Source organism: Schistocerca cancellata, chromosome 1, assembly GCF_023864275.1.
Source record: "Schistocerca cancellata isolate TAMUIC-IGC-003103 chromosome 1, iqSchCanc2.1, whole genome shotgun sequence".
Classification (NCBI taxonomy): domain Eukaryota; kingdom Metazoa; phylum Arthropoda; class Insecta; order Orthoptera; family Acrididae; genus Schistocerca; species Schistocerca cancellata.
In genome coordinates, this window is record NC_064626.1 from 1082292508 (window position 1) to 1082307017 (window position 14510).

The window sequence follows — 14510 nt, forward strand, 5'->3', positions numbered from 1 at the left end:
TTGCTATTACTATCAGAAATTTATTGCCGAATTCAATTAGTCATGCTCGTTCCTACTACCAATTCATATTCTGCTGCGTTTCTTCTGTTCCTTCCCCTACTACAGCGTTCCACTCACTCATGATTATCAGGTTATCCTCCCCTTTTACGTACTGAATTACCACTTCTGTATCCTCATATACAGGGTGGTCCATTGATAGTGACCGGGCCAAATATCTCACGAAATACGCATCAAACGAAAAAACTACAAAGAACGAAACTCGTCCAGCTTGAAGGGGGAAACCAGATGGCGCTATGGCTGGCCCGCTAGATGGCGCTGCAATAGGTCAAACGGATATCAACTGCGTTTTTTAAAAATAGGAAACCCCATTTTTATTACATATTCGTGTAGTACGTAAAGAAATAAGAATGTTTTAGTTGGACCACTTTTTTCGCTTTTTGATAGATGGCGCTGTAATAGTCACAAACATATGGCTCACAATTTTAGACAAACAGTTGGTAACAGGTAGGTTTTTTAAATTAAAATACAGAACGTAGGTACGTTTGAACATTTCATTTCGGTTATTCCAATGTGATACATGTACCTTTGTGAACTTATCATTTCTGAGAACGCATGCTATTATAGCATGATTACCTGTAAATACCACATTAATGCAATAAATGCTCAAAACGATGTCCGTCAACCTCAATGCATTTGTCAATACGTGTAACGACATTCCTTTCAACAGCGAGTAGTTCGCCTTCCTTAACCTTCGCACATGCACTGACAATGCGCTCACGCATGTTGTCAGGCGTTGTCGGTGGATCACGATGGCAAATATCCTTCAACTTTCTCCACAGAAAGAAATCCGGGCCGGCCGGAGTGGCCGAGCGGTTCTGGAACCGCGCGATCGCTACGGTCGCAGGTTCGAATTCTGCCTCGGGCGTGGATGTGTGTGTCGTTCTTAGGTTAGTTAGGTTTAAGTAGTTCTGAGTTCTAGGGGACTGATGACCTCAGATGTTGAGTCTCATAGTGCTCAGAACCAAAGAAATCCGGAGACATCAGATCCGGTGAACGTGCCGACCATGGTATGGTGGTTCGACGACCAATCCACCTGTCATGAATTCAGTACCGCTTTAACCGCACGCGAGCTATGTGCCTGACGTCCATCATGTTGGAAGTACATCGCCATTCTGTCACGCAGTGAAACATCTTATAGTAACATCGGTAGAACATTACGTAGGAAATTAGCATACATTGCACCATTTAGATTCCCATCGATAAAATGGGGGCCAATTATCCTTACTCCCATAATGCCGCACCATACATTAACCCGCCAAGGTCGCTGATGTTCCACTTGTCGCAGCCATCGTGGATTTTCCGTTGCCCAATAGCGCGTATTATACCGGTTTACGTTACCGATGTTGGTGAATGACGCTTCGCCGCTAAATAGAACGCGTGCAAAAAATCTGTCATCGTCCCGTAATTTCTCTTGTGCCCAGTGGCAGAACTGTACACAGCGTTCAAAGTCGTCGCCATGCAATTCCTGGTGCATAGAAATATGGTTAGCATTCTCAACACTGACGTTTTTTGAGATTCCCGATTCTCGCGCAATTTGTCTGCTACTGACATGTGGATTGGCCGCGACAGCAGCTAAAACACCTACTTTTGCATCATCATTTGTTGCAGGTCGTGGTTGTTTCACATGTGGCTGAACACTTCCTGTTTCCTTAAATAACGTAACTATCCGGCGAACGGTCCGGACACTTGGATAATGTCATCCAGGATACCGAGCAGCATACATAGCACACGCCCGTTGGGCATTTTGATCACAATAGCCATACATCAACACGATATCGACCTTTTCCGCAATTGGTAAACGGTCCATTTTAACACGGGTAATGTATCACGAAGCAAACACCGTCCGCACTGGCGGAACGTTACATGATACCACGTGCTTACCCGTTTATGACTATTACAGCACCATCTACCACAAAGCGAAAAAAGTGGTCCATCTAAAACATTCATATTTATTTACGTACTACACGAATATGTAATAAAATATAGGGCTTCATATTTAAAAACCGCAGTAGATATCCGTTTGACGTACGGTTTTTTCGTTTGACGCTTATTTCGTGAGATATGTGGCTCGGTCACGACCAATGGACTACCCTGTACTTTCCCTATCTCTTCATCTTCTGCTTGTGAAGCTGGCATGCTTAACTGAACTATTGTTGGTGGCCATAATTTACTGTTGATTATGTTGAGAACAACACTATCACTAAACTATTGACGGGAACTCGCTCTCTGCCTTACTTTGCTTTTCATAACGAATGCTACTCCCGCTATACCAGTTCCTGCTGCTGTTGGTATTACCCTGTATTCCTCTGACCAGGAATCTGTAACTTCTCTCCATTTCACTTCGCTGACTTCCATCATATCTAGAGTGATGCTTTACATTTCCCTTTTCAGACTTCCTAGTTCCCCTACTACGTTCACGTTTTGACGTTCCACGCCATTACTCATAGTACTTTGCCATTTATTTCATTATTCCATATTTTCCTCGTGGATACCTCCCCCTTGGCACACCCCTTCCCGGGTTCCGCGTGGGGGACTAATACGGAATCTTCTGCCAGTGGAGAGGTCATCATGACACGTTTTCAATTACAGACTACTCGTCTGTGACCAGACGCACGGCGGTTGATCCCAAGTCGGTTTGTTTTTGGATGGTAAATGCAAAAGCCAACATAAAACTCGTAATTTAATAATTCGTATTTTTGCCACAGGCATGTGGCCTGTAATGTGAAATCGTCTGGTTGATCTCTGCGCTGGCAAAATATTTTGAACTAGTCTCCCATTCGGATTTCCGGAAGGGGACTGTCAAGTAGCAGATAACGAAAAGATATATATTAAACACAAACGAAAAGGAACGACAATTCTGATGTTACTGAGATATAAATGGGAGTCGATGTCGAAGACATCTAGTAATAGAAATTAGTAGAGCTTTGGAGAACTTTTGATTGAATAAGGCAGGTAGGGTAGATAGCATTCCATCGCATTTTCTGAAATACTGGTAAGTGTCTGGAGACATATCATCAGATATTCGAAAAATATCATCCACACAATTCCGAAGACAGCAGGTAAGTGCGAGAACTATGGCACATTCAGCTTAAAGGCTGATAAATCCAAGCTGCCAACACGAATAATATTCTGTCGAATGGAAAATAAAATTGAGGATCTGTTGGATGACAATCACTTTGGCTTTCGGAAAGGTAAGAATGTCAGCGAGTTAGATATGTCGCTGTTCTTGGTAATAGAAGAAAGACATAAGTAAAACCAAGACACGCTCATAGTATTTATCATCTTGGAACAAGGGTTCGACAATGTAAAATGGTGCAAAGTGTTCGAAATATCAGAAAAATAACGCAGTTAAAGGCAGGTAATATATAAGAATCATGAGGGTATAACAAGAATGAAAGACCAAGAATGGAGTGCTGGGATTTAAAAAGGTATAAGTCGGGGATGAAGTCTTTCGCTCTTGCTGTTCAATCTGTACATCGAAGACGCAATGATGGAAATAAAAGAACGATGCAAGGGCGTAATTAAAATTCAAGGTGAATAAATATCAATGATAAGATTGCTGATGACATTGCTAACCTTAATGAAGGCGAATAAGAATTACATGATCTTCTGAATGGAATGAACAGCCTAATGGGTATAGCATATCGATTGAGAGTAAATCGAAAAAGGACGATGGTAAAGAGAAGCAGCAAAAATGAGAACAGCAAGAAACTTAACATCGGGATTGGTGATTACCATGTAGATGAAGTTAGGAATTCTGATACTTACGCAGCAAAATAACCTATGGCGGACGGAGCAAGGAGGACATACAGAAAAAAACCAGACTAAGGTAGCAAAAAAGATATCCTCGCCGAGAGAAATCGGCTAATCTCAAACATAGACCTTAATCTGAGGAAGAAATTCCTGAGAGTGTACGTTTGGAGGACAGGTTTGTACGTTAGTGAATTGCGGACTGTTGGTTAACGGGAAAGGAACTTAACCGAGGCATTTAAAGAGCTAGAGGAGGATTTTGAAAATTAGGTAGACTGGTGATATACGGAATAAGGAGTTCCTCTGCAGAATCGGCGAAGAAAGGAACATATGGAAAACAGTGACAAGAAGAAAGGACCGGATGTTAGGACATTTGTTAAGACATCAGGGAATAGATTACATGTTGCTAGAGGGAGTTGGGGGGGGAGAGGGGGGGAGAGGGGGGGGGGAGGGTCTGTGACATTTGAGATACGTGAACATAAGAGAAGCTGATTTAAGAAGGAAGATCCAAGTTTTTCAGACATCAGCCATTCATATGACGTAGAATGTGAAGTTTTACATAGTGTTAAGATAAGCAGAAAGATGATCCTACTGGAAACAATTGAAATAAACAAACATACGACACAGATTGTCAGCGTAGTATTAAATGATCAGACGGTATTTCCATTTCCCCCTTCGTTCAAATACGTTTTCGTTGCAGATACTAGAGTCAAACTGTAAAATCATCTTACTTCTTGTCAGTTGTTAAATTTATCACCGAAGCCAAGTGCTGTCGGATGTGGCCGGCACTTGGATAAGTGACCATTAAAGGTCGCCATGCGCTGGTGCCGTTTTTCGGGGTGCACTCAGCCTCTAGATGCCAATCGAGGAGCTACTCGACCGAATAGTAGCGGCTCTGGTCACAGAAAACCATCATAATGACCGGGAGAGCGGCGTGCTGACCACACGCCCCTCCTATCCGCATCCTCAGTTGAGGATGACACGGCGGTCGTATGGTCCCGATGGGCCACTTGTGGCCTGAAGACAGAGTGTTTGCTTTGCAGAATCTGCGGAACCACTTGGATCGGGCTGTTCGCTCCACGAATCCTCAGCCTAGAAACGTAGCGCAGCTGATGTGACGGTACGTCACATAAATGGACATTTGGAGAAAGGGAAAGGAAGTTTTTGTTATGAGACGTGTGAATTACAAATTATTTCAAGACTGTGTACGTGTGCGCGGTGTGTAACAAATAGTAAAGAACGTAAGTTATTATTATGAAAACACAAATATCGATGTAATTAACAAAGCACAGTTTTTTTGTATAATCTCTGTGTAACATAGGCCATGAAGATTAGAGACAATGCTTTGACTGAACTATCTCTCCCGTTTTGTTTAGTCTAGCGGTAGGCCTCCATTGTAGTGCTGTCTAATAAGTAACGTTTTACTTGTATTTTTGAAAAATATAATAGAAATTGTTATTAGAAAGTGTGTATTATTGACTTAGTTGTCACCTCTCATGATTGCAACCCTTAATTATAATTTAAAAAAATTGTTACAGAACTTCACAGTGCAGGGAGCTCATCTCCCCTAGCACGATATAGTCGGCCATTACGCTGACTGTATTATTTAATTAAAATATCATGTCACAATATTAAATGTAAATGCGAGAGACTTCTCAATTTTGATCTTTCATTAATTTCAAAGTTAAAAAGAGTCAAAATAGATTTCGTTTATTAATATTTAGAATACTGAGTGAGTTCAGTATGTTTCATTTTGGCCGCCTAACGGCAGACAAGATTCTCTCCAGTTTTGCCTTGCAAATAATGAAAAAGAAATATTGAAAATCATTACATTACGCAATATCTCAGTTAATCTTTGTGTAATTTGGTACATAAATAACCAGTAGCCCCTGAGACTCATATTAATAATTACAGTTTGCATAATAATACGCATATTTTCTTTTGTAAACAGCAACGCTCACGCAAACTATTTATTAGAAGGCGGTGAGTCGCGCGCTGCGTTTAAAAAATATTATATCGTACGTACTTCGGGGCAACCGATGTCCGTACGAGTGTTATCGTCAGGAAGGTCGCAGTTCGTAGTAATAGACGGCAAATCATCGAGTAAAACTGAAGAGACATCAGGTGTACCCCAGGGAAGCGTCCTGGGACCCCTGCTGTTCCTGATCAATATAAATGACCTGGGTGACAATCTGAGCAGTTCTCTTAGGTTGTTCGCAGATGATGCTGTAATTTACCGTCTAGTAAGGTCATCCGAAGACCAGTATCAGTTGCAAAGAGATTTAGAAAAGATTGCTGTATGGTGTGGCACGTGGCAGTTGACGCTAAATAACGAAAAGTGTGAGGTGATCCACATGAGTTCCAAAAGAAATCCGTTTGAAATCGATTACTCGATAAATAGTACAGTTCTCAAGGCTGTTAATTGAACTAAGTACCTGGGTGTTAAAACTACGAACAACTTCAGTTGGAAAGACCACATAGATAATATTGTAGGGAAAGCGAGCCAAAGGTTGCGTTTCATTGGCAGGACACTTAGAAGATGCAACAAGTCCACTAAAGAAACAGCTTAAACTACACTCGTTCGTCCTCTGTTAGAATATTGCTGCGCGGTGTGGGATCCTTACCAGGTGGTATTGACGGAGGACATCGAAAGGGTGCAAAAAAGGCAGCTCGTTTTGTATTATCACGTAATAGGGGAGAGAGTGTGGCAGATATAATACGCGACTTGGGATGGAAGACATTAAAGCAAAGACGTTTTTCGTCGCGGCGAGATCTATTTACGAAATTTCAGTCACCAACATTCTCTTCCGAATGCGAAAATATTTTGTTGAGCCCAACCTACATAGGTAGGAATGATCATCAAAACAAGATAAGAGAAATCAGAGTTCGAACAGAAAGGTTTAGGTGTTCGTTTTTCCCGCGCGCTGTTCGGGAGTGGAATGGTAGAGAGAACCCTCTGCCAAGCACTTAAATGTGAACTGCAGAGTAGTCGTGTAGATGTAGATGTCGGCGACAGAGGGATAGAGAAACAATTAAAATCGCTCAAAAGTGGAAAGGCCGCTAGACCTGATGGGATACCAGTTCGATTTTACACAGAGTACGCCAAGGGACTTGCCCCCCTTCTTGCAGCGGTGTACCGTAGGTCTCTAGAAGAGCGTAGCGTTCCAAAGGATTGGAAAAGGGCACAGGTCATCCCCGTTTTCAAGAAAGGACGTCGAACAGATGTGCAGAACTGTAGACCTATATCTCTAACGTCGATCAGTTGTAGAATTTTGGAACACGTATTATGTTCGAGTATAATGACTTTTCTGGAAACTAGAAATCTACTCTGTAGGAATCAGCATGGGTTTCGAAAAAGACGGTCGTGTGAAACCCAGCTCGCGCTATTCGTCCACGAGACTCAGAGGGCCATAGACACGGGTTCACAGGTAGATGCCGTGTTTCTTGACTTCCGCGATGCGTTCGATACAGTTCCCCACAGTCGTTTAATGAACAAAGTAAGAGCATATGGACTATCAAACCAATTGTGTGATTGGATTGAAGAGTTCCTAGAAAACAGAACGCAGCATGTCATTCTCAATGGAGAGAAGTCTTCCGAAGTAAGAGAGATTTCACGCGTGCCGCAGGGGAGTGTCGTAGGACCGTTGCTATTCACAATGCACATAAATGACCTTGTGGATGACATCAGAAGTTCACTAAGGCTTTTTGCGGATGATGCTGTGGTATATCGAGAGGTTGTAACAATGGAAAATTGTACTGAAATGCAGGAGGATCTGCAGCGACTTGACGCATGGTGCAGGGAATGGCAATTGAATCTCAATGTAGACATGTGTAATGGGCTGCGAATACATAGAAAGAAAGATCCTTTATCATTTAGCTACAAAATAGCAGGTCAGCAACTGGAAGCAGTTAATTCCATAAATTATCTGGGAGTACGCATTAGGAGTGATTTAAAATGGAATGATCATATAAAGTTGATCGTCGGTAAAGCAGATGCCAGACAGAGATTCATTTGAAGAATCCTAAGGAGATGCAATCCGAAAACAAAGGAAGTAGGTTACAGTACGCTTGTTCGCCCACTGCTTGAATATTGCTCAGCAGTGTGGGATCCGTACCAGATAGGGTTGATAGAAGAGAAGATGGAGAAGATCCAACGGAGAGCAGCGCGCTTCGTTACAGGATCATTTAGTAATCGCGAAAGCGTTACGGAGATGATAGATAAACTCCAGTGGAAGACTCTGCAGGAGAGACGCTCAGTAGCTCGGTACGGGCCTTTGCTGAAGTTTCGAGAACATACCTTCACCGAGGAGTCAAGCAGTATATTGCTTCCTCCTACGTATATCTCGCGAAGAGACCATGAGGATAAAATCAGAGAGATTAGAGCCCACACAGAAGCATACCGACAATCCTTCTTTCCACGAACAATACGAGACTGGAATAGAAGGGAGAACCGATAGAGGTACTCAAGGTACCCTCCGCCACACACCGTCAGGTGGCTTGCGGAGTATGGATGTAGATGTAGAAGTTAATTATAAGTCTCATGTTAGCCCACGATATTTAAAGCGACCCCAACCAAAATCATAAAATATATAATTATAAAAATAAAAAATATACACTTATACCGCGATACTAGCCACAGCACTGGAGTCGGCATGACTCCATACCCATGTCTGTACCTCTTCCTGCACGTCTGCGCTGCAAAAGGTATACAGGCTTCTGACAGGTGTTCACATTAATGTGACCTGACCACCAACAATACCGTCGACTTTGAAATATCTTACATCGGTAACGTAATTTACTCTTCGTAACAGTTGCCTCGTGTTGGATTTGTTATTGACTGTTAGGCTGCCTAGTTATGTAGAATCGATGGAAAGACGTCGGATTATTGAATGACAGCCTTTAGACTAAGATTATGGCATTGTTTAGTTCTGCCAATATTACTGCAAAATATCAAATTATTTTATTTTGTCAGATATTGTAATTATGGGATGAGGTAGTCACATTTATAGTCTATGGTTTAAAACTAAAATTTAAGCAACAGTTATACACCCCCACGTTTCCTAACGGAACATCATCACACTGGTAACGATGCATGTGAACTTGTAAGGCAAATTCAAGAAGTTATAATATAATGGTTATCACTTATCATCGTCCGCACAATGTTTTGGAAATTCGAAATAATCGAAGATTTTCAGAGCAATTTACCAATTCAAGGTGGTCGATTTAATGGAAAGCAACCAATTCTGTTTAAGATACACCTCCAGTGCTGTCTTTTGTTATTATTAGAACGTGGACGGAAAGGTGGTGCTCACCAAGTCCTTGAGTGTGTCGTTGGTGTAGATGACGCCGGTGGCGTTGTCGATGGTGAACGGCAGCGGCGGGTCGTCAGGCATGCGCTTCTCCAGCAGGAAGACCAGCTGGTGGTCGTCGTTCCTGTCGACGGTGGCGTACGTCACCAGGCTGCCCGGAGGCATCCAGGCGAGCACGTTCCAGTTGCGGTCCACCCGCAGCACCCGAGGCGTCTGGTTGCCTGGCAGCCCATGCTGGCACACACCTGCAACGTGTAAATGCGTCTGCGTAAGTCAACTGGTGGATCAGTCTCTACGCTCATGGTGGCCGACGACATCCCATTGTCTCCTCTTCCTACAGCTGAATCTCAGCTACACACCTGCAGTCATTGCGGTTTATGATGAAGGGTCCTGATGGTTACAGTACCGTATACGTGAGTTGCTTTGCTCGTTTCTTAGGCTGTCTTAATGTACTGACGGACCGTAAGTTTGCAGCTATCAGCCAATATTGCTTTCAAAACCTCCGAAAAAAACCGTAGATTTATCAGGATCGTATTCAATGAAAGCGCAAGACAACAGCACATATCACCAGACGAAGACAACTGGGTCTGTAGTTGCCAAACATGAATTCATCCTTTTTTTCTAAATAGCAGTTTCATAACTGTACCTAATATTTTCATTTTTTGTTAATATTCACGTCTGGAGCCTCTTTCAGCACAGGATATACAATAAAGTACATTTTCGGGCTTTTGTTTTAGGTTTTCTTTGTAGCCAAATTGCTTTCGATAGTAATTTGCCGGCCGGTGTGACCGAGCGGTTCCAGGCGCTTCAGTCTGGAACCGCGCGACTGCTACGATCGCATGTTCGAATCCTGCCTCGGGCATGGATGTGTGTGATGTCCTTAAGTAGTTCTAAGTTCTAGGTGACTGATGACCTCAGATGTTAAGTCCCATTCCCATAGTGCTCAGAGCCATTTGAACCATTTTTTTATAGTACTGTATTTTATTACAACCAACATCGCTTAAAAATTACAATGTTCAATTACCGTGTTACGTACTTGATTGCGATATTCAGATGTGATTAATTCGCTAACAGTGTCGTCGAGGTAAATAAGGCCGATCAAAAAGTTTCTGTTTGAGGACGCTGCTGCAGTGTGTATGCAACGTAGCGCGACTCTGCTGCTGCCACACAAGCACCGAATGTACGCGAGGGAATACTGTGGCATTCGTGTTTTTCCGACGTACAGAAATCATGGCGGTTTATGATAAAGGGTCCTAATGGTTATAGTTCCGTATAGGCGAGTTGGTTTGCTTGTTTCTTAGGCTGTCTTAATGTACTGATGGACCGTACGTTTTCAGCTATCAGCCAACATTGCTTTCAAAACCTCCAAAAAATTCCGTAGATTTATCGGGATACAACGAATTCAATGAAAGCGCAAGACAACAGCACGTATCACCAGAAGAAGACAACTGGTCTCTTGTTGCTAAACATGAATTCATCCTTTTTTTTATAAATAGCAGTTTCATAACTGTACCTAATATTTTCATTTTTTGTTGTAATTCACGTCTGGAACCCATTTCAGCACAAGATATACAATAAAGGACATTTTCGGGGTTTTGTTTTAGATTTTCTTTGTAGCCAAATTACTTTCGATAATATTACAACAAACATCGCTTCAAAATTACAATGTTCAGATGTGATTAATTAGCTAACAGTTTCGTCAAGATAAATAAGGGGCGATCAAAAAGTTTGTTTAAAGGCGTTGCTGCAGTACGTATGCAACGTAGCGCGACTCCACTGCTCGTACACAAGCACCACATGTACGCGAGGCAATTGTATGACACTCCTGTTTTTCCGACTTACGTGAGGTGAATGCAGGAAACGTGAATTATGGCGAGGTTATAACCAAATGACAGATGTGAAAATTACCGAACTATCAGCTTAATAAGTCACAGCTGCAAAATACTAACACGAATTCTTTACAGACGAATGGAAAAATTGGTAGAAGCCGACCTCGGGGAAGATCAGTTTGGATTCCATAGAAATATTGGAACACGTGAGGCAATACTGACCCTACGACTTATCTTAGAAGATAGATTAAGGAAAGGCAAACCCACGTTTCTAGCATTTGTAGACTTAGAAAAAGCTTTTGACAATATTGACTGGAATACACTCTTTCAAATTCTGAACGTGGCAGGGGTAAAATACAGGGAGCGAAAGGCTATTTACAGTTTGTAAAGAAACCAGAAGGGAGTTTAAGAGCCGAGGGGCATGAAAGGGAAGCAGTGGTTGGGAAGGGAGTGAGATAGGGTTGTAGCTTATCTCCGATGTTATTCGATCTGTATATTGAGCAAGCAGTATAGAAAACAAAAGAAAAATTCGGAGTAGAAATTAAAATCCATGGAGAAGAAATAAAAACTTTTAGGTTTGCTCATGACATTGTTATTTTGTCAGAGGCAGCAAAGGACTTGGAAGAGCAGTTGAACGGAATGAACAGTGTCTTGAAAGGAGGATGTAAGATGAACATCAACAATTTCAAGAAAAGCAAAACGAGGATAATGGAATGTAGTCGAATTCAATCGGGTGATGCTGCGGGAATTAGACTAGGAAATGAGACACTTAACGTAGTAAATGAATTTTGCTATTTGGGGAGCAAAATAACTGATGATGGTCGAAGTAGAGAGGATATAAAATGTAGACTGACAATGGCAAGAAAAGCGTTTATGAAGAAGAGAAATTTATAAACATTGAGTATAGACTTACGTGTATGGAAGTCGTTTCTGAAAGTATTTGTATGGAGTGTAGCCATGTATGGAAGTGAAACATGGACGATAAATAGTTTAGACAAGAAGAGAATCGAAGCTTTCGAAATGTGGTGCTACAGAAGGATGCTGAAGATAAGGTGGGTAGATGACTTAACTAATGAGGAGATATTGAATAGAATTGGGGAGAAGAGGAGTTTGTGGCACAACTTGACTAGAAGAAGAGATCGGTTGGTAGGACATGTTCTGAGGCATCAGGGGATCACCAAGTTTTGGAGGGCAGCGTGGAAGGTAAAAATCGTGGAGGGAGACCAAGAGGTGAATACAGTCAACAGATTCAGAAGTATGTGGGTTACAGTAGGTACTAGGAGATGAAGAAGCTAGCACAGGATAGAGTAGCATGAAGAGCTGCATCAAACCAGTCTCAGGACTGAAGACCACAACAACAACATAACCAAATGCGTCCAAAAAGGACCAACATGCTGTTATTCTATTGTTGGCTGCAGAAGGACAAACACCGACAGACAAGCATCGGAGAATGAAAAATGTGTGTGGGGCAGGCAGTATGTCTGCAGAAATCCACCATTGTGAAATGGTGCGCCAATGGGAGCTGCAGCTTTATGACAACGCACTTGCCCATATCGCAAATGTCGTGACGTAGAAGTTAGGCCAACTCAAGTGGGAGCCACTCGAGCACCCACGCTTCAGTCCTGATTTCTCCCCACGCGGTTATCATGCCTTAGGTCCCTTAAAAAATGCCTGAAAGGGTTGACGATTCCTGTCGGACTAGGAGGTGCAGAAAGCAGGTACGTACTTCTTCGCGCGTTAGGTCACGTCGTCTTACCAAACCGGTATCTTCAACCTGATGTGTCGGTGTGATAATTGCCTTAATGCACACACGGATTTTGCCTGGTTAGCACACCGATTCTAGACTGTAGAGCCTTAGAAGGAAAACTTTTTGATCACTCCTTGTATAATAATTGCAATTCTGTAGCCTAATAAAATATGTAAATGAATGTACCGTATCGTCACGTATTAGAACAGATTTATATTCTCTCAGAAAGGGCTCGTTCGGCTTTTCCGAGCCAGGCGGTTCCCAGTTTTTTCAACATGCTGTTACTCACTACTTATTCCTTCCTAGTCACATGCACGATTAGGTACTGTACTTGAGACTGGTGAATCGGAATTTGCTTTTATTTCCTTTTATTTATTTATACTTCGTTCTTAGCGACTAGTTTCGTCTCGCAACCCCATTTTCAAGCACTCACGCCTTCGATCTGTCAAGCTGGAATCTGGCATATTCATAAACAATACTGTCCGCCCCGATAGCTGAGTGGTCAGCGTGACAGATTGCCGTCCTACGGGCCCGGGTTCGATTCCCGGCTGGGTCGGGGATTTTCTCCGCTCAGGGACTGGGTGTTGTGTTGTCTTCATCATCATTTCATACCCATCCGGCGCACAGGTCATCCAATATGGCGTCGAATGTAATAAGAAGGGGGGGGGGGGTGTTCGGAGGAAAAGACCAAACTGCGAGGTCATCGGTCTCATGGGTTTAGGGAAGGACTGAGAAGGTAGTCGGCCGTGCCCTTTGAACGGAATCATCCCGGCATTTGGCTGGAGCGATTTAAGGAAATCACGGCAAACCTAAATCAGGATGGCCGGACGCAGGATTGAACCGTCGTCCTCCCGAATGCGAGTCCAGTGTGCTAACCACTGCGCCATCTCGCTCGGTAATGTAATAAGACCTGCACCGTAAGGGGCCTCCAGGCCAATGACGCCAAATGCTCATTTCCATTTTCATAAGCAATACCATGAATTATACACTCCTGGAAATTGAAATAAGAACACCGTGAATTCATTGTCCCAGAAAGGGGAAACTTTATTGACACATTCCTGGGGTCAGATACATCACATGATCACACTGACAGAACCACAGGCACATAGACACAGGCAACAGAGCATGCACAATGTCGGCACTAGTACAGTGTATATCCACCTTTCGCAGCAATGCAGGCTGCTAATCTCCCATGGAGACGATCGTAGAGATGCTGGATGTAGTCCTGTGGAACGGCTTGCCATGCCATTTCCACCTGGCGCCTCAGTTGGACCAGCGTTCGTGCTGGACGTGCAGACCGCGTGAGACGACGCTTCATCCAGTCCCAAACATGCTCAATGGGGGACAGATCCGGAGATCTTGCTGGCCAGGGTAGTTGACTTACACCTTCTAGAGCACGTTGGGTGGCACGGGATACATGCGGACGCGCATTGTCCTGTTGGAACAGCAAGTTCCCTTGCCGGTCTAGGAATGGTAGAACGATGGGTTCGATGACGGTTTGGATGTACCGTGCACTATTCAGTGTCCCCTCGACGATCACCAGTGGTGTACGGCCAGTGTAGGAGATCGCTCCCCACACCATGATGCCGGGTGTTGGCCCTGTGTGCCTTGGTCGTATGCAGTCCTGATTGTGGCGCTCACCTGCACGGCGCCAAACACGCATACGACCATCATTGGCACCAAGGCAGAAGCGACTCTCATCGCTGAAGACGACACGTCTCCATTCGTCCCTCCATTCACGCCTGTCGCGACACCACTGGAGGCGGGCTGCACGATGTTGGGGCGTGAGCGGAAGACGGCCTAACGGTGTGCGGG

The 14510-nt window shown here is 43.4% G+C and overlaps 1 protein-coding gene across 1 annotated transcript in view; it reads right to left on the reverse strand.

Annotated features, from left to right (window-relative positions):
- Positions 1 to 14510, reverse strand: part of LOC126091092 (tyrosine kinase receptor Cad96Ca) — a 481814-nt gene that overhangs the window by 184822 nt on the left and 282482 nt on the right. The window contains exon 2 of the mRNA XM_049907035.1: positions 9123 to 9364. Coding sequence (XP_049762992.1) covers positions 9123 to 9364 — 242 coding nt within the window. The remainder of the gene's footprint in view (positions 1 to 9122; positions 9365 to 14510) is intronic.